Source organism: Protopterus annectens, chromosome 12.part0 (genome assembly GCF_019279795.1).
Source record: "Protopterus annectens isolate FY-2018-M chromosome 12.part0, PAN1.0, whole genome shotgun sequence".
Classification (NCBI taxonomy): Eukaryota; Metazoa; Chordata; order Ceratodontiformes; family Protopteridae; genus Protopterus; species Protopterus annectens.
In genome coordinates this window covers 1250059247-1250085932 of record NC_056746.1, presented here as the reverse complement: position 1 = coordinate 1250085932, position 26686 = coordinate 1250059247, and the positions used below count along the sequence as shown (strand labels likewise).

Below are 26686 nucleotides of genomic sequence, written 5' to 3'. Positions count from 1 at the left end.
CTACAATTACCCATGTACCTTCTTCTCTTTATATAATAAACTACAGAAACACAATTAGCCCTAGAGTAGTGTAAAAACATTTATGGAATGCTGATATCATTCAACAATAAACTATGTCTGGTAAAATATATGTCAGTAGAAAATCATTTAAATTTTTCCAAAGGATAGTAACAGTTAAGACTGTTGAATTTCAAATATTGTAAAGGAAACAGCCTTAAAAGGAAATAATGTAAATCAAAATTAACTGCTGACAGTTTTACAATGAATCATGAATGTTCAAAACCAGACAGTCATGGCAACTTGTAATCTTTATAACAAGATGCTGCATCTGGCTGTTTGTAAAACAGCATCCCTGATGATGAATGCTGTAACTCCTAAATAATGCATCTCAGTCTTCATTCTTACCTTGTTTAAAGTGCTGTGAGTTACGCCATGTCATTAGCAGTACATTACAGTTTTAAACTACTCTACTCTGCAAAATGTTACACTAAGTGACACTGTTGCTGAGTTTCAAGGTTTATAGACCACCCCGTTTTACTAAACAATATCAGGCATCATTAACACGGAGCAGAATCCATAACGCAACCAATCATTGCTTACAAAAAGAGTTGAATGATCACTGTTGTCCTTTCTGAATCTGATCCTCTATTCTCTTACATTCTGGACTTCTTCTTGTCTACATATTTTTATGTAAAGACTATTGCTCACAAATATATAAAGAAGGCTTAAGTGCATACACAAATCAGGTGAGCACGTTTTGCTATTATGTCTGTATATTTACAGCACTGTAGTTGAATGATATGAGTACTGCATTACAATATATTTTAACAGTTTTTCCATCAGGATTAGTAAGGGCTGCATGTAATCTGACGTATTCCTCCTAACCCAAATCTAATGAATTCAGGGCATATTACCTTGGAAACCAGACTGGCTCGATAGGCTGCAAGGGCTTTCAGGTACTCCTTCTTTGCTGCTTCTGTTTTTCTTTTGTAGGCCTGTAAAAACAAAAACAGTTATAAGCAACCTGGATGGTATAATTTGTTTTACTTATATAATCTGAACAGTGTTTACCAGTTTTTCATTCCTTACAAATTTATATATTATAAAATATACTTCGAAGTTACCTGTAACTGCTTAACAAAACTCAAATGAACAGCTACCCAGTGGTTTGATGTAATTATTTATTTATATTTATTTATTTTACATTTGTTGACCGGGATAGTCCAACTGGATTCATGTCCATTTTCAGTGGAGGCCCAGGGAGAAAAGCTCCAGGGCATACAGAGTAAACAGAGCAATAAAGACATTATAACAGAGACAAGAATCCACAAATGCACTGCAGACAAACACAGTCATGATATTACAGTAAATACTTTGACAAGCAATAATTGGTTCTCGACACTGGTTAGCACCAGTTACAATCAGGAGAAAAAAAAACAAATTAATAGTCACAGGTAATACATTTTTATATATATTCATGAATGCTGGTTAGCCATGTAATGGAGTTGAAATACTAATGCACAGTTTATGTAAGATTTTATGAGGACTAACAGCGGTGCAGAAACACAGCAATCATGTTGGTTGTTCCAGTTTAATGATGGTCATCTGTACAGCCCTAACAAGTTTCTTCTGGGGAGAAGAAGTTTGATGAATTTTGGTGCTTTACTCCCTCAGACCATGCAATATGAAACACTGGAAGTAATGACAATTGTTGAAGTTGTCACTCATTTTAACATTCATTTGAATGTGATTTGTGTTACTGACTTGATCCATAACAAATTTAAATCAGACTCCTCTGAGAATAATTCCTTTTTTTTCTAATAAATCACTAAGTCATTCAAGAATTCAGGAGATGCACTAAGGTTTGTGCTATGCAAAGCTCTGTCACAACCTGCAAATAATTTTATGTGCCATAAGTCGAGTTGCTTTCTGTTATCAGAGATTGCAGTGGAGTTGATTATGGACTTTTCCTTGAGATTTTCTGTCAAGTACACAGGAACTACAACCAAAGCCCAGGAGTCAGCAACTCTGAAACTGGACTAAACTACCTCAGTAAAGCGGGAAAAACAAGAGATAAATTTTTTTCGTTTTTTTTTTTTTTTTAAAAATAGGCAGAAACAGGTACAGCAAACACTTATAAATGCTAAAGTTGCTGACTCCTGGGCTTTGGTTGTAGTTCCTGTGTACTGTTTCCTTGCCTTATTTGGGGGAGAGGAAGTTACCTTGCTTACCAGTGGGAGTGGGAAGCATTGAGCTGCCTTTTGTCCAGTTTTGTGAGGCTTCAGCCGGTAACTGGTAGTTTATTGGTCGTTTTGGGCCAGTTTCTAGCTTTTTCCAGCCCCCTGGTATAAAACGCGCTAAAACGCTGCTTTTCCAGCTTGTACCTACTCAGCACAGACTCCACGTGGGCCAGCAGAGTAATCCAGGCTACAGAGAGCTGAATAAGCGACTTTTCTTGATACTAAGTATATTTTCTGTTGCTTTCCACATCTGAATACCTAGCGACTGTATTTCGTTCCCTTTTCTGTTACATTGAAACTGTTTTTACTGCATTTAACTTAATATTGCACTTGGAATCCTTGTTTGTTACTTTTTGACTGTATTTGTAGCAATTCTTCTGTGTAAGCTATAATAGCTGATTTATAGCATTTATAAGTGTTTGCTGTACCTGTTTCTGCCTATTTTTTTAAAAAAAAAAAAAAAAAAACGAAAAAAATATATCTCTTGTTTTTCCCGCTTTACTGAGGTAGTTTAGTCCAGTTTCAGAGTTGCTGACTCCTGGGCTTTGGTTGTAGTTCCTGTGTACTGTTTCCTTGCCTTATTTGGGGGAGAGGAAGTACCTTGCTTACCAGTGGGAGTGGGAAGCATTGAGCTGCCTTTTGTCCAGTTTTGTGAGGCTTCAGCCGGTAACTGGTAGTTTATTGGTCGTTTTGGGCCAGTTTCTAGCTTTTCCAGCCCCCTGGTATAAAACGCTTAAACTTTCCAGCTTGTACCTACTCAGCACAGACTCCACGTGGGCCAGCAGAGTAATCCAGGCTACAGAGAGCTGAATAAGCGACTTTTCTTGATACTAAGTATATTTTCTGTTGCTTTCCACATCTGAATACCTAGCGACTGTATTTCGCCTGCCTTTCTGTTACATTGAAACTGTTTTTACTGCATTTAACTTAATATTGCACTTGGAATCCTTGTTTGTTACGTTTTGACTGTATTTGTAGCAATTCTTCTGTGTAAGCTATAATAGCTGATTTATAGCATTTATAAGTGTTTGCTGTACCTGTTTCTGCCTATTTTAAAAAAACGAAAAAATATCTCTTGTTTTTCCCGCTTTACTGAGGTAGTTTAGTCCAGTTTCAGAGTTGCTGACTCCTGGGCTTTGGTTGTAGTTCCTGTGTACTGTTTCCTTGCCTTATTTGGGGGAGAGGAAGTTACCTTGCTTACCAGTGGGAGTGGGAAGCATTGAGCTGCCTTTGTCCAGTTTTGTGAGGCTTCAGCCGGTAACTGGTAGTTTATTGGTCGTTTTGGGCCAGTTTCTAGCTTTTTCCAGCTCCCTGGTATAAAACACGCTAAACGCGCGTTAGCACAATTTAGCGCAGAGTTGCAACCGTTGCACACTAGGGCAGCGGCGGTTAGCTAAGTTTAAACTATTCAGGCCATCTAAAGTCCACTCTCCAAATTTTCCCTTAAAACTACCTTCCTCAAGCTATACTACTGATCTAATAGGCGTATCCTATAACTAAAAAATTCATCTCTACTTGACTCCAAGTAGACTATTCTCTATCTGTAAAGCCTAGCACTTGCTACTACAGTACTTATCACCTTGTTAGCACTCTTGTTGGAGACAGTACCCCAAAAACCTAACCCCATTTCTCGGTCACCCACATCCCCTGAAATCTTTTTAAGTTTTTTGTCTATTCATTCTAGTATGACGTGAGAACAGTTGCTAGTGTCCTCTCCTGGTCAGCTGGTGAACCTGGGAATATTGAGGCAATGTTACAATTGCCTCATGTACACAGACAACCCTCTCCTCCTCCCACCAAACACAAATACATGCGAGATGCACTTATACGGCCAAACTGGAGGCTGAGCTCTCTCAACATAGGACTGGCAAGACCAGACAGGAGGAGAAGGTAACCACACACATTACATACCCAGTCACACATAGTACCATCACAACTTCAAATCATACACATAATCACACAAAGACATACTCGGAGGCTCTGACCAAAAATATACCAAAACAGCAGAGGCCACCAAAGCAGACACCCAAACAACTACCACCTCAGAACACAACACCTGCAACACATAGACCACATAGTCAGAGTGTCAAACAGTCACAGCCCTCAAGGACAAACACAATGCCAAACATACTCGTCATTGGTGACTCAATAATCAGACACACTGACGTCCCGCTCACCAGATTGAATAAGGAGAAGGTCACAGTAAGCTGCCTGTCGGGCGCTAGAATCCGCCACATAACGCAAGCACTCAGGTCTCTCAACAGCAGGTACAAGTACGACTCAGTCATTGTCCACGCTGGTGTAAACGACCTGAGACGCACTTCCTTGGACTACATGAAAAGAGACATTGAGGAGCTCTCTGATTATGTAGCCCAGGCAGGTATGACCCTGACATTGAGCAGTATCCTACCTTCACCAAAAATGATGCCACAATACAGAGATAAGATGATCAGCTTTAACAATTGGCTTAAATTCTGGTGTCATTCAAAGGGGATCCAATATCTGTCTGCCTGGGATGACATGCTGGACAAGCCGCTGCTTCTCGGGGGATGGCTTGCACCTGTCACCCTGGGATTCCGGATATTGGCAAAGGCTATTGCCACCCCATAGTGCCTTTTTAGGCAAGGCTCAAATTCAAACCTACCACCCTAGAACTCAATAATGGAAAAACTAAGGGTAATGCTGCTCAATGCCAGAAGTCTCAATCTCAAAATGCACGCACTGAGGCCCTTCTCAGTATGGAGAACATCGATGTCTGTGCTGTGACAGAAACCTGGTTCAAGGCTCCTGAGAGCACCCCAGCACTATCAGGTTTTACCTCATATCATGCCCGCCCCAAAATTCGGACAATACCAAGAAAGGAGGGTGTCCATATTCATCAAGGACACCCACACCTCAAGATTGGTGGCAACGCACGATGCATCGGAGACCATCCAGGTGCAATTAACCATAGGCAAGACTGTTCTGCAATTTGTAGCATGTTACAGGCCACCCTCGCAAACCCAGGAACCTCACATGGCTTTCCTGAAAACACTGGAGGGGATAAATGTATCTCCAAACACCATTATACTAGGTGACTTCAATTACCCAAATATAGACTGGGAACACTACTCAAGCCCAAACACTCTGGCCCAAAAGTTCCTGGAATTCATAAACTCAAATGCCATGGAACAACTAGTCACCATCCCCACAAGAGGAGAAAACATACTTGATCTCATCATCACGAACATGGGAGCACAATGTTCAACACCTGAAGTATACCCCTCACTGGTGAGATCAGATCACAAGCTAATCTTGCTGGAGGTCCTCATCCCACCCCCACCTGAAACAAAAAAAAACCACAGTAAAGAACTTCTCAAAAGCTGACTTCACACTTCTAAAGACTAGTGTGGTCTCCTTTAAGGCCCCCGAGCCTGCGGTAAACACTACGCAAGCCGCTGAATCACTTACAAATGCCTTCTACCAGCACCTGCAGGACTGCATGGATCAGGCAATCCCAAACAAAACAAAGACTCTCTGTACCAAAGGCAGGCGTCCAGTCTGGTGGACCCCAGCCATAAACAAACTCTACAACAAAAGGAGGAAGCTACTACAAGATAGAGCTAAATCCTTAAGAGGTAAGACACCTTTGATCATTATAAGTCAAAAGCTAAGAGCTCTCATAAAATCATCCAAAGCAAATTTTGAGAAAAATAGCTAAGGACTCAAAAGACAATCATAAGGCCTTCTTTAGCTATGTTAGAAACCTGGGAGGAAGCTCCCAGATATGCTCAGAATTAGTTCAAAACGATGTGAAGATTACTGATCCTACAGACATTGCCAACATACTGGCTGACAGGTTCAGTGCAAACTTCACCCACCCTCCCCAAAAGGAGATATATCTATACCAAATGATAGTAGCCCCCCAAACATCTCTAATGCCCATGTGAAAACTGCTCTCTCCAAGGCAAAAAACACTGCATCCATGGGACCTGATGGTGTCCCCGGATGTGTACTCCACGAACTCAACGAGGAATTAAACCCACAGTTAGGACAGCTGTTTAATCTCAGTCTCACCTCTGGATACGTCACTCAGGAGTGGCGCACAGCGACTGTGGTCCCACTTCACAAAGGCGGTGCCTCCACCGACCCTGGAAATTACCGTCCCATTAGCTTGACAAGCCTTATCTGCAAAGCCATGGAAAGGATCATAATGGATCTCATAAATAAAGACATAGGGAATTTGCAGACTCTGGATCAAACCCAGTTTGGCTTTGTCAAAGGCAGATCATGCCTTCTAAACTTGGTTGACTTCTTTGAAACGGTCACCAAGGCCATTGATGAGGGTAAGGCAGTCCATACAGCCTACCTGGACCTAGCAAAGGCCTTCGATACAATACCCCACTCGGGTATCATTGAAAACTCATCAGCCTAAAGGTAAACCCATACGTCACAAGATGGGTTGCAAACTGGCTGAGTGACAGAACCCACAGGGTCAGAGTTGCTGGCGCCATGTCAGACTCAATGCCTGTCACAAGTGGTGTCCCACAGGGCTCAGTCCTGGGCCCACTCTTGTTCGCATCTACTTCTCAGTACAAGCAAACACAGGAGGGTTATGGCTGACCAAGTTTGCAGATGACTGCAAACTGGGCGCCATAGTCGAAAACACATCTGACACAGATATCCTTCAGAAGGGCCTCACAGAAACGGATAACTGGTGCCAGAGCCATGGCCTAAAGTTAAATGCCAAAAAATGCATAGTCATACCCTTCGGGAAAATCAAGGTTACCCCTAGCTACCATATAAGAGGCAATCCACTGAGCACAGAAGAAGTTATCAGGGACCTGGGGACCCAGGTTGACAGTAACCTTTTATTCGACACTCATGTTGCTAAAATAGTTAGGAAGACCTTCTACATTGCCCACCTGATCATGAAGGGTTTCACATCTAGATCAAGGGAGGTCATAGTCTCCCTGTACTCATCACTCATCAGACCAATGATTGAGTACAATGCCCCATTCGAATGTATCTGACCCGACACTTGCAGCAGCTGGAGAGGCCCCAAAAGTTCCTCACCAAAAGGATAAAAGGTCTCAAAGATATGTCTTATGCTGCCCGGCTGAAAGAACTCCAGCTCTATTCAGTCACTTACCGCCTGCTCAGAGGTGACCTGTGCCTGACATACAAGGCCATGTCAAACCCAGATTTGATGAACATGCTTCACCTCAAAAAATCGAAATCTCTTAGAGCCACAAGGGCAGGAGACCTAAACCTACACACAGCTATTAATAGGACGTGCTGGAGGGATAGATTCATCACCCAAAGACTCCCTATGCTGTGGAACAAAATCCCAGTATATGTGAGGCAGAGCACCTCACTGGCTTTGTTCAAGAGGAATCTTGACCAATGGATGGGAGATCGCAGATATACCCCAGGGATTACCTCAGTGTCTCTGCTCGACAGAGGCACTGCAGAATAATGGGCATAGTTTCTCCAAACTAAAGGGGTGGCGTAAGCCACAAAACTATGGGCTAGGCTTGTAAATGCCCTCGGGCAGATAGCCTAGTATAAACCTATGAACCTATGAACCTAAGTCAGGAGTTAGTGTGGCTGGTTTAGTTTGTAAAAATTTACTAAGCTGTTGAAAACGCACACAGCTGATACTTTGCCTCTCCCCTAAAGTAATATAACTTTTTTTTAGGACTGCACTGGATTCTGCTGTAAGAATATGTTTTTGGAAATGGGAAAATGAAAAGACATTTTATCCAACACAAAGAAGTAGTATTTGATGAAATGTTCTCTGTTTTTTCTGATACCAAAACATCAAAACTACAATCATGTCTCTTGACTCATTTCAGGAAGAAAAACTGATTGCAAAATGTCATTATTATCTCATGAATCATAATATTAACTATATCAAAACAATACCTTGGAAGTCAACTGATGCTGAAAGGATTAATTCCTTTCTCTCTACCTTTTTGACCTATCATAAATCATTTTTCTGGCAAAGAGTTTAGAGAAAATTAGCAATAATAGTAAATAATCCTGCAAAACATTATTCAACAAAAGAAACAGATACTTAAAAAACCTCCCTTCCTTTTACCATGATCAAGTTTATTTATTTATTTATTCATCTATTTCTGTACATGTTTAATTCATATATTTATTTATTTTGCTGCACTTATCACACATCTTATGATGTATTAAGTCGGGGTATATTTATAAAGGTGGAATGGATATCTTAAAGTAATTTACTACAGTTTTGGAAGGGAAACCATCTTGGGAATCCATTGATGGTCTTTTTTTTATTGAAGTAAATTACATTTTTTGCACTTTGTCAAAGAAAACTTAATGAAAGCTAAAGACTATGAGCCAAGTGCTGATTCTTCTAAGGTTCATGTGAAAATTATATATTGTGGGTTTGCTTTGCTGAGGGAAATACCCAAAATGTCTGCCTTTCATTGCAGATATATAAATGTAGTTATTTGCATAGGTTTGCCATAAGCAGTCTGGCATGATTATGAAAAATAGGGCAAGGAAAGTGATGATGTCATGCAATATGGCTGATTAACCAAATGGATGGATGGCAAACAAATTATAAAATCTGGATTAGTAAAGAGAAAATTGGGACTTTATTAAGATGTTCATCCATGTACATGAACTAAAGGAAATTTGGGGCTGGTTCATAGTTTTTAAAACCTTTTTGTTTAAAAAAATAAAATAATATTCTGCATGGTCACTCTGGTTAATAACACTCCAGTTACATATATTTCATATAATGACATATTCTTTCAACAGGCAAAATAATCAAAAATATTTATATCAGTCTGAACAAGGTTGTATCTTGTGGAGAAACAATGTAGTGCACATTTTTCAACTTCCCTTTTTTTTATTATTCATCTGTTTTGTTATGAGTTCATAGCATTTATATATACATACATACATTTAAAATACTAAAAAACATTGCATGCTGTCTAATTATTGCTCCACACATTCTGGAAAACAGGCTTTTCTTACTATAAGCAGCAAGATTACAACACAAGAATCATCTACTAAAACATTTTGCTTTCAAGGTACAGCCCTGAGAATTGTTCAGTAAATATCTAGGAATGACATATTTGCAGATATGCATATATGATGAACGTCTCACCAATCCCTATCTGTCTAGGTATTTAGAGATGCTGTAATAAAAATCCAAAATGATTTTAAATGACTTTCAATGAATAATGCATTGTATGTTACTGAAGGACAGCTATACCCAAACACACACACACACACACACACACACACACACACACACACACACACACACACACACACACACACAAACACATATGGGTGTGTGTCTGTGTGTAAATAGGTTTATCTAAATTAATCAAGAGACCCAAATATTGACATTACTAATGTCAAACACATAATGTCAACAAGACAAATGTTGACTTGTTAGTCTGCACACACTGAGCACTAATCCTGGCTCATACAAAATAAAAATATTAAAAAGATAATTTTTTCACCTCGTACAACTCCTGCTAATTATATAAATTAACTCCAAGACTGCACATGATTGAGAAAGGACAAATTCATCAACTCTGAGAATTATGTGATCTCACAAACCTGTCAACCACCTACTTACTCAACCAAACTGTGTTGACTAAACCAATATCAACTAAAACTAGATTAAACCATATTTGAGTCACCATATACATGTATGTATGTACATGTATGTATGAGAAAAGGATAAGAACCCTTACTGTCTTTTTATTTAAAAAAAATATCTGTGTTAAGACAACCACAACAAGCCTGCAACATTGTTACCTTTTCCTAGAAAAATACACTAATGATGTTGACAAATAGTGACACAAGTGATCAACTTTCTGCGCCTTTTCAGTCATATCAATTTCAGGATTATTAAATTAAGATTTCATTAAAGCATTCTTGTGTATATTAAAGTTAAATCATGTTTTTGTTTCTCTTCTGCCTTAGTGGCCCTCTCCATCACTGGGTATAACAGTTTCTCCTACTGCCCCTGGACTGACTGTCTATCTATCTATCTATCTATCTATCTATCTATCTATCTATCTATATATCTGTCTATTTAATTATATTTGTTTGCCAGGCCAGAGTACTAATCAGTATTGACCAATTTCAGGTTCAGCCTGGGTAAAATACAAAAGATTTCACAAACAAAAAATTTAGAAATGTAATCAATAACAGAATAGTTCAGAGTAATTACATATAAACAAATAAGGAAGAAGTACAGTGCAATGTATAATCACACAGAGTGTAATGTACAATATATACATTAGTTTCTAAAGTGGGTCAGACTTCAGAGAATCTTGAGAGAAGAGAAGGGACTTGGTAAGGATATAGGTTAAGTGATATGTCCTGTGTTGAAGCAGGAGAATTTGGCTTGGATGAAGATATACTTTTTGAGTTGCGATCTGAATTCATAACAACTGTTGATTCCATTAATGTTGATGGGGAGCACTTGCAAAAAACTAGGTGCCTGAGAGGAGAAAGCACATGTGGTGCTGTAGAGTTTGGTTCTAGGGGTAATGAGAGTTTGTGTGGCTTGTAAGTAGTGTGTCAGGTTGTATGAGGAAGTTTCTTTCATTAAGTCTAGCTGCAAGGGAAGTAAATGTATGGAGCTGGAGTATTTGGTAAAGTTGGGAACCTAAAAGTAGGTTAGATCTTTGCTTTATGGGTAGTCAATTGTCTTTTTCTAGGGTAATACACTGGTGCTTACAGAAAGACAGGTTTGTAATGAATCAGTAGATACTGTTAGAGATGGTCTGGAATGCAGTAATGTTTTTCCTAGAGGCATAAGCAACAATTGGGAGCCCATATCTACGTTAAGAAAGGAGAACTCCTTTGCCAATGGCCACTCTGGCTGGTTGGGATAGAAAAGGGGTAATCTTTTTGGTCCAGAAGAGGAGGCAGTTATTTTGGGCTCTCACTTTGTCTACATGGAAATTGAAGTTATGTGAATGATCCAGCCACAGCTATCTCTATGGCATGGCAGTCTAGGTCAAAGATAGTTAAAGAGTCAAGTGCTTGGTGAACTTTCTTTGAAGTTTCAGAAAGAATAGGTTGGCCTTGGTGGGGTTGAAAAGTAGTCTTTGGTTTATGAGCCATTGGTGGAGCTCATGCAAGTCTGATTGGAGCTGGCACTGAATGTTGGTTTGAAAGCGACCTGGTTGGTAAATGACTAAGTCATTATCATAGAATATAAGCGGGAGATGGGAGAGGTCACAAGAATGTTTTTAATGAATATAGAGAAGAGGAAGGTTGGAAGAATGCATCCTTGTGGTACACCTCTGGTAATAGGTGTAGATTCTGGATGGGAGGATCATATCTTAACTCTGAAGTGTATGTCAGTGAGAAAGTTTTTAAACCAGGGAGTGGTACCTGGATTGATACCAATTTCACTTAGTTTGCTTTGGAAAGGATCATGATCTATGAAATCGAATGCTTTTGTCATTTCTATAAATAGGGCACCTTATGGAGGACACTATTAGAATTTAGCAGGATGCCATAAGTTAGGGACCAGAGGGCTGCCATAGAACTTTGTCCAGGCCAGGATCCATATTATTTGGAGGACAACAGGTGGTATTACTGCATATAGTGAGAGAGTTGACTGTATAATATCTTTTCAAGAAGTTTTCCCAGAGTTGGGATGATGGGTTTCAGACAAAAGTGAGAGGTATTTTTAGAGTTGGTTTGCTTTGGGAGGGGTTAAACTCATTCCCTTCTATGGAGCCTTGGTAGTTGGCACTGTAACTTCCAATGGGTGGAGCCTAAGTCTTTTGACATAATCAAATTATGTTCTCATTCTTCTTCTTCTCTTTCAGCTGTTCCCGTTAGGGGTCGCCACAACGGATCATCTGCTTCCATTTTTTCCTGTCCTCTGCATATTGTTCTGTCACACCAACCACCTGCATGTCCTCTGATGTAATCAAATGATGTTCTCATATTTGAAACAAATGCTCTTATCTCTGGGACCAGAGGGGTTACTAAAGAAGTGTAAATAGCAAACTCTCCACCACAAACTATGTTTATGCTGGTAGTATTCTTTAGGTTCTAGGTTTGAAACTGGATTTTACAAGTCACAGTAAACATGAGCTGTTAACTTTGTAACTTTGGACTGAAACACTAAAGGTGGAGGCATGTCTATATTCATTAAGGATATCCACACCTCCAGGCTAGTTGCTCAGCATAATGCATCCGAGATCATCCAAGTGCAACTAACTCTGGGCAAGACCACAATCCAAATTGTAAGTTGCTACAGATCCCCCACCATGCCCCAGGATTCCCACTCCTCATTTCTTTGTACACTGAAAAATATTAGGGTACAATCCAACACCCTAATAATGGGCAATTTCAACTACCCCACCATTAGCTGGGAAAACTACTCATGTACCAACTCTTTTGCTCAACGTTCATAAATTCCAGTGCCTTGGATCAACTTATCCACACCCCCACCAGGGACAGCAATATCCTAGACCTGGTCAATACCATCATGGGTGACCGGTGTTCCACACCAGAGGTCAATTTCTTGTTGGTCAGATCTGATCACAAGCTAATCAGCCTAGACATCCACAACCCACCCCTACCCCCCATTAGGGAAACCACCGTAAAAAATTTCTCCATAGCCAACTTCACACTTCTTAAGACAGAAGTGGCAAACTTCACGACACCCATGCAGATGGACAATAGAGGTACGACTGCTGAATCCTACACAAATGCACTTTATAAGCACTTACATAAGTGCACAGATCATGCTATCTCTAACAGAACCAAGATGTTATCCTGCAAAAAAAGGAAGCCAATCTGGTGGTCCCCTGTCATAAACAAACTCTACAACAAGAAAGAAACTGTTGCAAAAAAGAGTAAAATCCCATGACTGGAAGAACTCCCTGATCAACCTCAGTAAGAAGCTGAGATCCCTCATAAAATCCTCCAAAGTTAGTTATGAAAACAAAATTTCCACTGATTCTAAAGACAACCACATAGTATTCTATAGCTATGCCAAGAATCTCAATGGCAACACTCAGATCTGCTCTGAGTTACAGCACAATGGCACTAAATACACAAAGCCAAATGATATCGCCAGCATCCTGGCAGATAGGTTCAGTGCTAACTTTACCCCCCTCACCTCCTAAAGGGCCCAACTCTATACCGGAAGACAGCAAAGTTCCTGTAATCACGGCTGCACAGGTAAAAACCACACTCTCCAAAGCCAAGAACACAGCATCCATGGGACCTGACAACATCCCAGGCTGCATTCTACATGCACTACAACATGAACTGGCACCCCACCTAAGCACCATGTTCAATCATATCCTCACCTCAGGCTTTGTGCCCACAGAATGGTGCACATTGACGGTTTTCCCACGCCACAAAAGGGGAGCCACCACGGACCCCGGGAACTACTGCCCCATTAGCCTAATGAGCCTAGTCTGCAAGGCCATGGAATGTATCACCATGGACCTTATATCAAAGACATTGGTAATCTCCAAACTCTGGACCTCACCCAGTTCGGGTTTGTAAAAGGCAGATCATGTCTCTTAAACCTGACTGACATCTTTGAAACAGTCACCAAAGTCATAGACGAGGGTAAAGTGGTTCACATAGCCTGTCTATATCTCGCCAAAGCTTTTGACACCACCCCCCACTCTGGAATTATAGATAAACTGACTAAACTAGGTATAAATCCCTATGTCACAAGATGGGCTGCCAACTGGCTCACTGACAGAACCCACACTGTGAAAGTAGCAGACTCCAAATCTGACTTCAGACCAATGACAAGTGGAGTAACACAGGGTTCAGTCCTGGTTCCCCTCCTGTTTGGTATCTACTTTTCTGAAGTACAGGCTAACACAGAAGGTCTTTGGCTAATGAAGTTCGCAGATGACTACAAACTAGTAGCCATAATTGAAACTCCTAATGATGTGGACATCCTACAAAAGGGTCTCACTGAGACAAATGCCTGATGTCAAAGCCATGGCCTCAAGCTCACTGCCAAAAAGTGCATTGTCATCCCCTTTGGTAAAAACTCAGTACCCATGAGCTACCACATAGGTGGTAGACTACTTAACACCGAAAGTGTGATAAGAGACCTTGGGACACATGTGGACAGTAGTCTTTCCTTTGATAATCACACAGCCACAGTAGTCAGGAAATCCTTCAACGTGGCACACCTCATCACAAAAGGTTTCTCATCCAGGAAAAAAGAGATCATTCTTCCCCTCTACACGTCACTCATTAGACCCATTATAGAGTGCAATGTCCCTTTTGGTATGTACCTCACAAGACATCTACAACAATTGGAAAGGCTGCAAAAATACCTCACAAAGAGGATTACTGGCCTCAAACAGATGCCTTACGCAGACCATCTCAAAAAACTCCAGCTTTACTCCATCGCATATCGCATACTCAGAGGCGATCTCTGCCCAACATACAAAGCTATGTCAAACCCAGAGCTGTTGGACATGCTCCACTTAAAGAAATCCCAATGACCTTTTTTTTCTGGATGAGAAACCTTTTGTGATGAGGTGTGCCATGTAGAAGGATTTCCTGACCACTGTGGCGATGTGATTATCAAAGGACTGGCTACTGTCCACCTGTGTCCCAAGGTCTCTTACCACACTTTCAGTGTTAAGTAGACTCCCACCTATGTGGTAGTTCATGCGTACCGAGTTTTTACCAAAGGGGATGATAACGCACTTTTTGGCATTGAGCTTGAGACCATGTCTTTGACACCAGGCATCTGTCTCAGTGAGGCCCTTTTGTAGGATGTCCACATCATTAGGAGTTTCGATTATGGCTCCTAGTTTGCAGTCATCTACAAGTTTAGTTAGCCAAAGACTTTCTGTGTTAGCCTGTACTTCAGAGAAGTAGATACCAAACAGGAGAGGACCCAGCACTGAACCCTGTGGTACTCCACTTGTCACTGGTCTGAAGTCTGATTTGGAGTCTGCTACTTTCACAGTGTGGGTTCTATCAGTAAGCCAGTTGGCAACCCATCTTGTGACATAGGGATTTATACCTAGTTTTGTGATTTTATCTATAATTCCAGAGTGGGAGATGGTGTCAAACGCTTTGGCAAGATCTAGACAGGCTGTGTGAACTACCTTACCCTCATCTATGGCTTTGGTGACTACTTCAAAGAAGTCTATCAGGTTTAGGAGACATGATCTGCCTTTTACAAACCCGAACTGTGTGGGGTCCAGAGTTTGGAGATCTCCAAAGTCTTTGTTTATGAGTTCCATGATGATACGTTCCATGGCCTTGCAGACCAGGCTAGTTAGGCTAATGGGATGGTAGTTCCCGGGGTCTGTTGTGGCCCACCCTTTGTGGAGTGGGATAACCGTCGCAGTGTGCCATTCAATGGGCACAAAGCCTGAGGTGAGGCTATGATTGAACATGGTACTTAGGTGGGGTGCCAGTTCATTCTGTAGTTCATGTAGAAGGCAGCCTGGGATGTTGTCAGATCCCATGGATGCTGTGTTCATGGCTTTGGAGAGTGAGGTTTTTACCTGTGCAGCCGTGATTACAGGAACTCTGCATCATCCCATATAAAGATGGGCCCTTTAGGGGGGGTGAGAGGCAGGTAAAGTTAGCAATGAACCTATCTACCAGGATGTTGGCAATATCAGTTGGTTCTGTATATTTAGTGTCATTGTGCTGTAACTCAGAGCAGATCTGCCATTAAGATTCTTAACATAGCTATAGAATGCTTTCTGGTTGTCTTTAGAATCTGTGGCGATTTTGTTTTCATAACTAGCTTTGGAGGATTTTATGAGGGATCTCAGCTTCTTACTGAGGCTGACCGGGGAGTTCCACCAATCATGGGATTTTACTCTTTTTTGCAACAGTTTCTTTCTTCTGTTGTAGAGTTTGTTTATGGCAGAAGACCACTAGATTGGCTTACTTTTTTTGGAGGATAGCATCTTGGTTCTGTTAGGGATAGCATGATCCATGCACTAATGTAAGTGCTTATAAAGTGCATTTGTGTAGGATTCAGCAGTCATACCTCTATTGTCCATCTGCATGTGTGTCGTGAAGTTTGCCACTTCTGTCTTAAGAAGTGTGAAGTTGGCTTTGGAGAAATTTTTTACTGTTGTTTTCCTAATGGGGGGTGGGAGCGGGATGTGGATGTCTAGGGTGATTAGCTTGTGGTCGGATCTGACCAACGAGGAGCTGACCTCTGGTGTGGAACACCGGTCACCCATGTTGGTGATGACCAGGTCTAGGATATTGCTGCCCCTGGTTGGGGTGTGGATAAGTTGATCCAAGGCATTGGAATTGATGATTTCCCGAAAATGTTGAGCAAAAGAGTTAGTACATGAGTAGTTTTCTCAGTTAATGGTAGGGTAGTTGAAATCACCCATTATTAGAGTGTTGGGTTGTACCTTAATATTTTCCAGTGTATCAAGAAAAGAGGATTGGGAATCATGGGGCATGGTGGGGGGTCTGTAGCAAGCTACAATCTGGATTGCGGTGTTGCCCAGAGTTAGTTGAACTTGGATAATCTCGGATGCATTATGCTGAGCAATTAGCTGATCACATTACATCACATTACATCAGACATGTACATTTAACAGTTTAATCTGTTATTCTTGCGATTTCACTATGAGATGTTGTAGTTTTTTATTTCTATAGTTATTATTTATATAGTGTAGGAATTAATTCATATATATATATATATATATATATATATATATATATATAGATTGATAGATATATAGATAATTAGATATAGATATACTACATATACACTCACACACACACACACACACACACACACACACACACACACACACACACACACACACACATAGATATATATATATATGGGTCTACTTTAGAACACCAACAAGCCAGTTCGCCGACACACAAACCACCGACACCAAACAACCGACAACACACAATACCGACAACGCAAAACACCGAACACCATTACACCGACACACTACACATAAACAACACATTACACTACATCACATATCCACTAGCCCTAACCCAAACCCTAACCCTAAGGTCCGACACTACCGCACACTTACCCTACCTGCACCCTAACCCTAACTCACTTAACCCACCCCTAACCCTAAGGTCCGACACTACCGCACACTTACCCTACCTGCACCCTAACCCTAACTCACTTAACCCACCCCTAACCCTAAGGTCCGACAGTACCAGACACTTACCCTACCTGCACCCTATTCCTAACTTACTTAACCCACCCTAAAACATAAACCCGTCACTAACACACACTTACATTACCTAAACCCTAACTCTGACACTACCGCACACTCACCTTTCACACACCCTAACCCTAAATCCCTCACTATTGCACACTTACCTGTCCGCTCCCTAATCCTAAATCCCTCACTAGCGCATACTTACCAAGTCGCGCTTATACGTTCCCCTTGTCGGTCTTCCAGCTGTCGGGATTTCAGCATGTCGGTCAACTGCATTGTCGGTCCTTTCGCGTTCCTCTTCCGCGTGTCGGTGAACTGGCGTTTCGGTAATTTGAATAGGACCCATATATATATATATATATATATATATATATATATATATATATATATAGTTACACTTCAAAACATCTAAAACTCATAACATCGAATTTCATAACATTGAAAATGTAAAATATGGAATAGTGTATCATCAGACATGTACATTTAACAGTTTAATCTGTTATTCTTGTGATTTCACTATGAGATGTTGTAGTTTTTATTTCTATAGTTATTATTTATACAGTGTAGGAATTAATACTCTTTATATAGTGTTTATTTTGACATTCTGTATGTGTTTTTTAGGCCATACAGGTCAGTGATATAGATGTGTACATTCTTTATGGTGATCATGATACAGTGGGGTTAGGAAATTAACTTTTTCCCACTGTAGTGGGATCTCCGAGTTGGGATATTTAATTTATGTGGGGTGTGGGGGGCAGAGGCCCACACATGGGAGGTACAGGGGGGCTTGTCCCCATGCAGTAATGTATTAAAAAGTGTGTTTGTTAGTTCGGTGGTATTATATGTGGAGAGGATGTTATTTTCATGTGATTTGTAGTGTTTGACGTTGTGATGCAAAGTTTCGATGTTATGAGATTCGATGTTATCAGTTTTAGATGTTTTGGGTTGTAGATGTTGTGGTCTCAATATTTCGAATTTAGATGTTATGAGTTTTAGATGTTTTGAAGTGTAACTATATATATAATATGTTATATATTATATATTATGTATATAATATATATATATATATATATATATATATATATATATATATATATATATATATATATATATATATATATATTATATACAAATACTGGAAGCTTTACCAGAAAAGTAAACTGTCCTCTGCCTTGCTCCAATACACACAACTCCGCAACCACGTAAAAAAACTTATTACCAAGGACAAAAAAAACTATTATAATAAACTTCAGTCCAACAACAACAAGAACCCTAAACAATTCTGGAAATCAGTCAACTCCCTTCTCCATCCTGGATCTAGGAATAACCCCTGCCCTGATCCTAGTTTAACTGATAGTGAGCTGTGCTCCCTTTTCAACACCTTCTTTACTGAATCCATAGCTAAGCTAACCAAAACATTCCCAAATAAGAATCCACCTAACTCCCACCACTCAACACCCAACAACCCAAATAACAATCCCCTAAATTTCCATCTCAAACCTGTATCCACCATTTTTATAAAAAAGCTTTTATCCAAATTAAAGCCTTGCTCAAATGCTCCAGACAACATACCCTCCTCCTTCCTCAAATGTGCAGCTGAAGGTATTGCTCTCCCAATCAGTATCCTGATTAACAGATCCTTAAATGAATCATATGTGCTCAAACTCTGGCGTTCAGCCTACATTCTTCCTCTACACAAAGGAGGCAAAAACACCTCTATTTCTAACTTTCGCCCCATTGCCCTCCTCTCAACAATATCTAAAATTCTAGAAAAATGTGTCCACCACCAACTTTTGCCTTACCTAATTCAGAATCACCTTCTAACTCCCACCCAGCACGGCTTCCGTCCTGGCCACAGTACCATAACTGCCCTACTATCCTTCCTAGAAACTGTCAATCTAGCTCGAGACTCTGGAATCTTTGTATCCACAGTACTGCTAGATCTTTCTAAAGCCTTCGACACCATCTCCCATACACACCTTCTCCTTCATCTTGTCAACTTTAATCTCTCCCCTAATACTCTATCCTGGTTCTCCAGCTACCTATCTGACAGATCTCAAGCTGTCAAATGGAAGAACTCCTCCTCTTCCTTCTTGCCTACACCTACTGGCGTTCCTCAAGGATCCATCCTCGGACCCATGCTTTTCAACATCTTTATAAATAACCTTCACACCATCATCCCTGAAACTACAGTCATCCAATACGCTGATGACTCTACCTTGGTCTGTGCCGCCCCCAACATTCCTGAACTACTGACTAAAACTCAAATAGCGTTTTCCACTACAGAGAACTGGATGCACCAAAACCACCTTTCCCTCAACTCCACTAAATCTAAAATAATAATTTTCCTCCCCTCCAAGGTTTCCTCCTTTGACAAAAACACTTTCAATGTCCTAAGCTAATCAAACACTGAGATAGAAGTAGTCCCCTCTGCAAAACTCCTTGGCATTACCTTAGACGAACACCTCAAATTCGATCTTCACATTCAACAAAACATAAAGAAAACCCATCAAAAGCTAGGTATGCTATATAGGAACAATCAATTTCTTTCCAACTCCTCTTGGCACACCCTGGCAATCACCTACCTCTTACCTTCTCTTCTATATGGAGCCCCTCTCCTAACCAATCTGTCCACTTCCAACACTTCTAAACTTGAAGCTTGCTATAATAAGATCTCCAAATTTGCCACTAAATCCAAAACATCAACTCACCACTGCCTCTGCCTTCAATCTCTGAATTGGTTAGAACTCCCTAACCACCTAGACTATCTCCAACTAACCTGCACTCACAAATTAATATTCTCCCCTGATAAATGCCCAGCCTTAAAGAACATTCTTCCCCCTTACATCCCAAACAGATCTCTGAGATCTGAACACCAAAACCTAATCTCCATTCACAAACCCAAATGTCCCGCTGGCCAGCTTCTACTCACCTTCTCTCTAGGCAAAAAATGGAACTCTCTCCCTCTTTCTCTTAGGACTATACCTAACATTGAATCCTTCAAAAACCAACTCTTCCTACACCTATCTTCCAAATGGAAATGCTCCTGCTTTCACCCTAAATAACTCTTCCCACTAAGCTCTCCATCCTCCTGCTCTACTATACTCTTAACCTTATTCTAATTTCTTTAAAGAACCTGAACTAGCTGACTGTAAATAAACTCCAAGCTTGTAAATATTGTGAACTTCCTAAGAGTAAAAAAAAAACAAATGTGTTTTGCTTTTTTAAAACTGTCTCATGATGTATATTACACTTGCTATTTTTTTTGAATGTATGAATATTACTCTTGTATTTCATCTCAATCATTATGTAACCTTTTTTGTATTTTGTAACCTTTATTGTACTGTATTGCACATGGAGCTTTTCTCCCCGGGCCTCCACTGAAAATGGGCACTTCTTGGCCCAGTGGACTTCCCCGGTAATCAAACTGAAAATAAATAAATATATATATATATATATATATATATATATATATATATATATATATATATATATATATTCATATGTGTGTATGTCTTTGTATGTCTATGTATAAATATATATATATGTGTGTGTGTGTGTGTGTGTGTGCGCATATAGGTATAAATACATATACTTTCATGTGTGTACATATAACATTGCTTATGCATTCTGAACATAGCAAAATACATAAGTACCAGGCCAAATTATTAATTTGCCAAAAGGATGATCTAGATCTTTCTTAATTCTTATCCAGGATGGTCATATATTGTGATGAACAACGAGAAGAGCTGCTGTCTGTTTTCCAACTAATCTACAATTTACACAGTGAGGCAATTACATCTCACTGTTAATGCCCTGCTGATGCACAGTTTCATGTTCAGGCATGCCCTACTATGCCAGCTGCTTCTGATGTTACAGTTAAGCATAAGATTACTAGAGAAAATGAAGTGATTCTCTTACTGTTAAAAACTTTAGTTGCTTTTCAAAAAGTACATTTCCATTTAAAACCATAACAGTTGCAATAATACAGATAAGTTGATGTAAAATTTCTTCTGTAAAAAAATTATAAAAAGCCAGTTCTTTTTTTGTGCATGTTAAATGAGTCGGCGTGCCTGCTGGTTTTACAATTATTCTAATTCAGCCAGACTCATTAACCATTCAAACAGGAGTAGAAAGAAGAGGTCAGGGATCATTAAGAAACTAAAAGATCTGCAGGGAGCATATGATGACTTTGTAATCTTTATGTCTTAATGTCTCAGTAGTGGTTCTTGTAATTGTAGCTTAATGAAATGTTCTTGTATGATCATCAATTAACTAAATGAGACAATTGTTCTGAACCCCACAGATGCACATAAAACAGTTTATCTGTAACATGGAATAAGATGGGATTAATTCTGACATAATAATTTACTTTTGAGGAGGTATCATTTTAGCTGGATGATTTTTATTTTTGTGTCCAAGAGATGGTCAAGTAAAATGACGCTCTGTATGTTTTGCTTTATTTCTCATCAACATTGGTCACTCCAGCTTGCCACACTGACCTGACAGACAGCTTTAGTCAAGGCTTAAACTCTCTGTCCTTTACTGGTACTCTATAGAGATGCTCTGTGCACTGCAGCAAGAGCTGCACACAGTAGTGTTGACTTGCATATGAGGTACAGTACGCATGAATGACCATACGATGACCAACGGCAATTCTGAGCAGCTAGCTGTGATCTGATATAGGGAATTAGAGCAATGCTAAAAAGCAGCCAATAAACCAGACTGGAGCAGAGCAAGGATAGGTTGTAGAGCTATGGAATGATGATGCATAGCCTAGCATAAACCTCATTCGATTAAATGGCAGCAGGTACACTGAGTCGACACATGATGGAGCAGGCTGTCAGCAAGTTGCGCATAATAATAACATAATGCTTATAGCATCATAATTGAGAAGCCATCTGCTACCCTACAACATGCAGCAGTGGCATGAAGAACAGCAGGCTCAGAATTGATACAGCCCACCAAAGTAGCCTACAGGACCTGTGAGAAGAAATGTGAATGTTCCCCTGAATGACTGAAAATAAATGTTTCCAAATCTAGTTAGAAGAACAGTATCATTGCAAAACATGCACAATACCATTTAGGGCATTCCTGCATAACCCCTGCTTCCCAGTACTAGAGATGTTCACGACTACAGCACTGCAGTTCATCATACTGGTGCCTTCCCTGCAAATTGGTCCTAGCAATGCCAGTAGCTTCAGTCAAAATCTTGGTCAGGTCAAATCAAACATTCAGCCCCTGAAATGGACTCAATCAGGGTCCCAGCAGAGACTTCCGGAACTGGATGTGAAGCAGTGAGATCACAATCTTGTTATCCTTAGCAAATCAGGCAGTCACTCTCGATGTACCACTCTCAATGACAGCCTTTCTCACCAACATAATGTAAAACAAGGAGTTAATTTGTAACTTGCATCAGAAAAGTCTAAATTGTTAGCATGCACACTGCAGGTATCACACATGAATTCTCAAGCACAGTATATTTGTGGTGTGCAGTGGAATCCAGCTACATATCATGTTGCCCGTGTGCTTTACCAAAGTATAGTGATTCATAGATATATATAGAATCTAGCCTCATATGAATACACACCACATAAACTGATATACACTTGTGGCTTATGTGGATGTGACACCATTTTAAATGCCAAACCACATGCTGAAAAAAAGTAACAGCATAAGAGTATCTGTTTGAAACAATTTTCAGGCAGCAAACATTAAAGAAGGCACAGCCATGATGAAGAACACAGTGTTCTGTAGTACTGTGGTAAGATGTATTTCCTAGCTGTTCACCTGTTATGGTAATCCGAATTCTAAATTCCCTCCCTCCCCTCTTTCAATGTTGTGTTCTATTGTGTAACCTATTTAAGCACTTTCCAACTCATTGTTTTTCCATGTATCCATACCACTAAGTGTCCACCCATCACTTGAGTAAACCTCCCTTACTACAAATTGTCTTCTCCTCAGTTTCCCAGAGCTCCCATCTTCTTGGCACCCTACCCACACTCTGAAGGAGTCCTAAGTTAATTCTGCTCCACCCCTGGCAATTAAGAGATTTATTTTATTGGTCTGCGCATCTGTTAACTGTTTAGAGTGGTACTGTTTTATTTTTGCTTTATTTATAGATTTTGCCTTTGAATCATCCAAAAGGGCACTAATACTTGAATTTGCCTTGTCAAAGTAGTTTGTTTAAGTTGTTTTGTTAACCACTCAATGTCCACAGTGTAAAAAACAATAATAATACCAATAAAAATGCTGTCAAGCTGCCGTACAATCAATCAATTTATTAAACTTTAAAACAATAAGCGCTAGTACAGGACTTCTGTAGATACGATAAAGACCACCTGGCCCATTATTTATATCCCTTTGAATTCACTCATTAAATAATCAACCAGTCTAAAAGTTCTTCCAATTACTGACTTTCTAAACAATTTTAAAGAGCAAGTTCATAAAATAAACTTACACATAAGATCTATTTAAAAACATATTACATAAAAAATTGTCAAGAACATCTAAAACCCAGTCAAAAACATTGTATATAGAATATTTCATAGCTTTTCTGATTTTAAAACCAGTGCACTATTAATCGACACTTTATCATTGTCTTCGGGTTTCTGATTGGCATTCAGTTTAACTTGCCAAAGCAATTCTTCCTTTTCTAAATAAAATTCCCAGTCCTCACCTTTAATATTCTGGACAATCTTTTCTAGCAGAAAAAACAAAAAAAACAAGAGCAAAGGCTGTAAGACAAGTAAACAGATTACCCAGGAGTCTTGTCATAGGGAACTCCACTGTATGACACACACATGCTCTACTAACCAGACTGAACAAAGAGAAGATAACGGGCAATTGCCTATCTGAAGCCAGGATCTGCAAAGTTACATACATACTCAAGTCACTACAGCACAGGTACCATGATTGTATCATAGCTCATGTGGGCACTACTGACCTGAGACCTACATCTCCTCCCTAGAACATTAGCTGCACAGACAGGGACAAAAGCTGGAAGAGCCTTGATCTGCATTACCAACAAGCTGGACAATGCCCTGGAATTTATCTACATGCAAATCACTGCACACAAAGTCTAATACCATATCCTAGCACTCTATAGGTCACCCTTTTTGTCCCTAGAAGAACACTGTAGCTCATACCTATACCTACTGGAGACACTCACCATTAAAACAAATACCCTGTTCATGGGAGACTTTATCAACCTCTCTATAGACTGGGAAACATACACTGCCTCATACTTACAGGCGTGAAGGTTCTTGGACTTTAGTAACACAAATACCCTTGACCGAATAGTGTGCACACCCAGCAGAGGTTCAAACATACTGGACCTGGTACTCACCAAATATGGGGGCACTACAACACTCCAATCCCCATCAAGTCAAGTCCACACTGGAGTGGTTGGGCCACAAAGCTGTCTCATTCAAAATTAAAATCAATGTGGTAACCCCAGCAAACCCTGTAAATTTAGGAACTATTCTAAACCAAACTACATCCTATTAAGTGATAGTTTTTAAAATTCAATGCCCCTTCCAGCCCAGAGTTCACAGCAACCTATGTAGAATTGTTTGAGAGATCCTGTACAGCTGTGTAGATGACTGTATAAAGGCTGTTGTGTCTACTAGAAGTAAGCATAAAACAAACTAAAAACAAACCATACTAGTAGAATCCTAACCTTAACAGGTTATATAACAAAAGGAAAAATGTCATGGCTAAATCTAGGAAGAGCAACTCCCATAGTAATAGGAGCTTTCTAATTAAACTAAACAGGAAACCAAGAGGACTAATTAAGTCCACCAAGGTCAGTTTAGCTTCAAAGCCCAAAGACAACCACACAACCTTCTAGAGCTATGTTTGAACCCTCAAAGGCAGCAGTGGTGCCACCTTCAATGAGCACAGTGAAATAGCAAATTTATTGGTTGACAAATTCAGCTCAAACTTCACCCACCACTACCCCTGCTATTAAATACTGAAAAGCATAATCCCACCAGCTGTTAACAAGGAGCAGGTCCTGGCGGTGCTCACTAAGGCCAAAATCCCAGCCTCAATGAGCCCTGACAATATCCTTAACTACCTCTTAAATAGCTTGAAACATGACTTATCAGGACCACTTGTTGCTTTTCAACTAGCTTCTAAATGGGTCTTGAAGCATGAGAATGGAGGACTGTAATGGTGGACTGTAATGGTTATCCCCCTTCATAAGGGTGGACCCTCTATGGACCCCAGAAACTACAGACCTATTAGTCTGACTAGTCTAATATGCAAAGCCACAAAATGAATTATCAAGGAAATGATCAACAAAGACACAAGCAAACTTCAGACGGTGGATCCAACTAAGTTTGGCTTCGTCAAGTATAGGTCATGCCTACTAAACCTGGTGGACTTCTTTAAGAAGGTCACCAAAACAATGGATGAGGGTAAAAAAGTACATACCTCCTGCCTGGACCTGGCAAATGTGTTTGATACAATACTGCACTCTGATACAGTTGACAAACTCACTGAACTGCGCATAAACCTGTACATAACTCACTGGATTGTCATCTAGCTGACAGATATGACCCAGGAAATTTGGATTGCTGACACCACCGCCACTAAGAAACTGGACACCAGTGGGGTACCTCAAAACTCCATGCTGAGACCACTCCTTTTTAGCATCTACATCTTTGAGGGATTGGCTAATGTCAAGGACCTTTGGCTGGCCATGCTCATAGATGACTTCAAATTGGGAGCTATCATAGATTCACCCCTGACAGAAACACTTTACATGAGGGTCTAACAGAGACAACTGACTGATTCCAAAGTCACAGATTAAAATGCATTGCCAAGAAATGCATTACAGTGCCTTTTCGAAAGCCTGCCTCATATGCTAATTACTCCATCAATAAGACATGCCCACAAATGTTCCTTCCTGGGAGAGTCTGTGGTATAAACACATTGCCATTATGGACCGCCTTAATGAGGAATGAAGGTCAGCAGGACTAAGACAGAATATATGTATGTGAATGAGAGGGAGGATAGAGGAATGGTGAGGATGCAGGGAGTAGAGGTGGTGAAGGTGGATGAGTTTAAATACTTGAGATCAACAGTTCAGAGTAATGGTGAGTGTGGAAGAGGGGTGAAGAAGAGAGTGCAGGCAGGATGGTGTGGGTGGAGAAGAGTGTCAGGAGTGATTTGTGACAGACGAGTACCAGTAAGAGTGAAAGGGAAGGTCTACAAGAGGGTAGTGAGACCAGCTATGTTTTATGGGTTGGAGACAGT

General features: G+C 40.2%; 1 protein-coding gene across 3 annotated transcripts in view; it reads right to left on the bottom strand.

Annotated features, from left to right (window-relative positions):
• TOX2 (TOX high mobility group box family member 2) overlaps positions 1–26686 on the bottom strand; it is a 1557917-nt gene that overhangs the window by 112067 nt on the left and 1419164 nt on the right. For all 3 annotated transcript variants that reach the window (XM_044090259.1, XM_044090258.1, XM_044090260.1), the window contains one exon: positions 915–995. In XM_044090259.1, coding sequence (XP_043946194.1) covers positions 915–995 — 81 coding nt within the window. The remainder of the gene's footprint in view (positions 1–914; positions 996–26686) is intronic.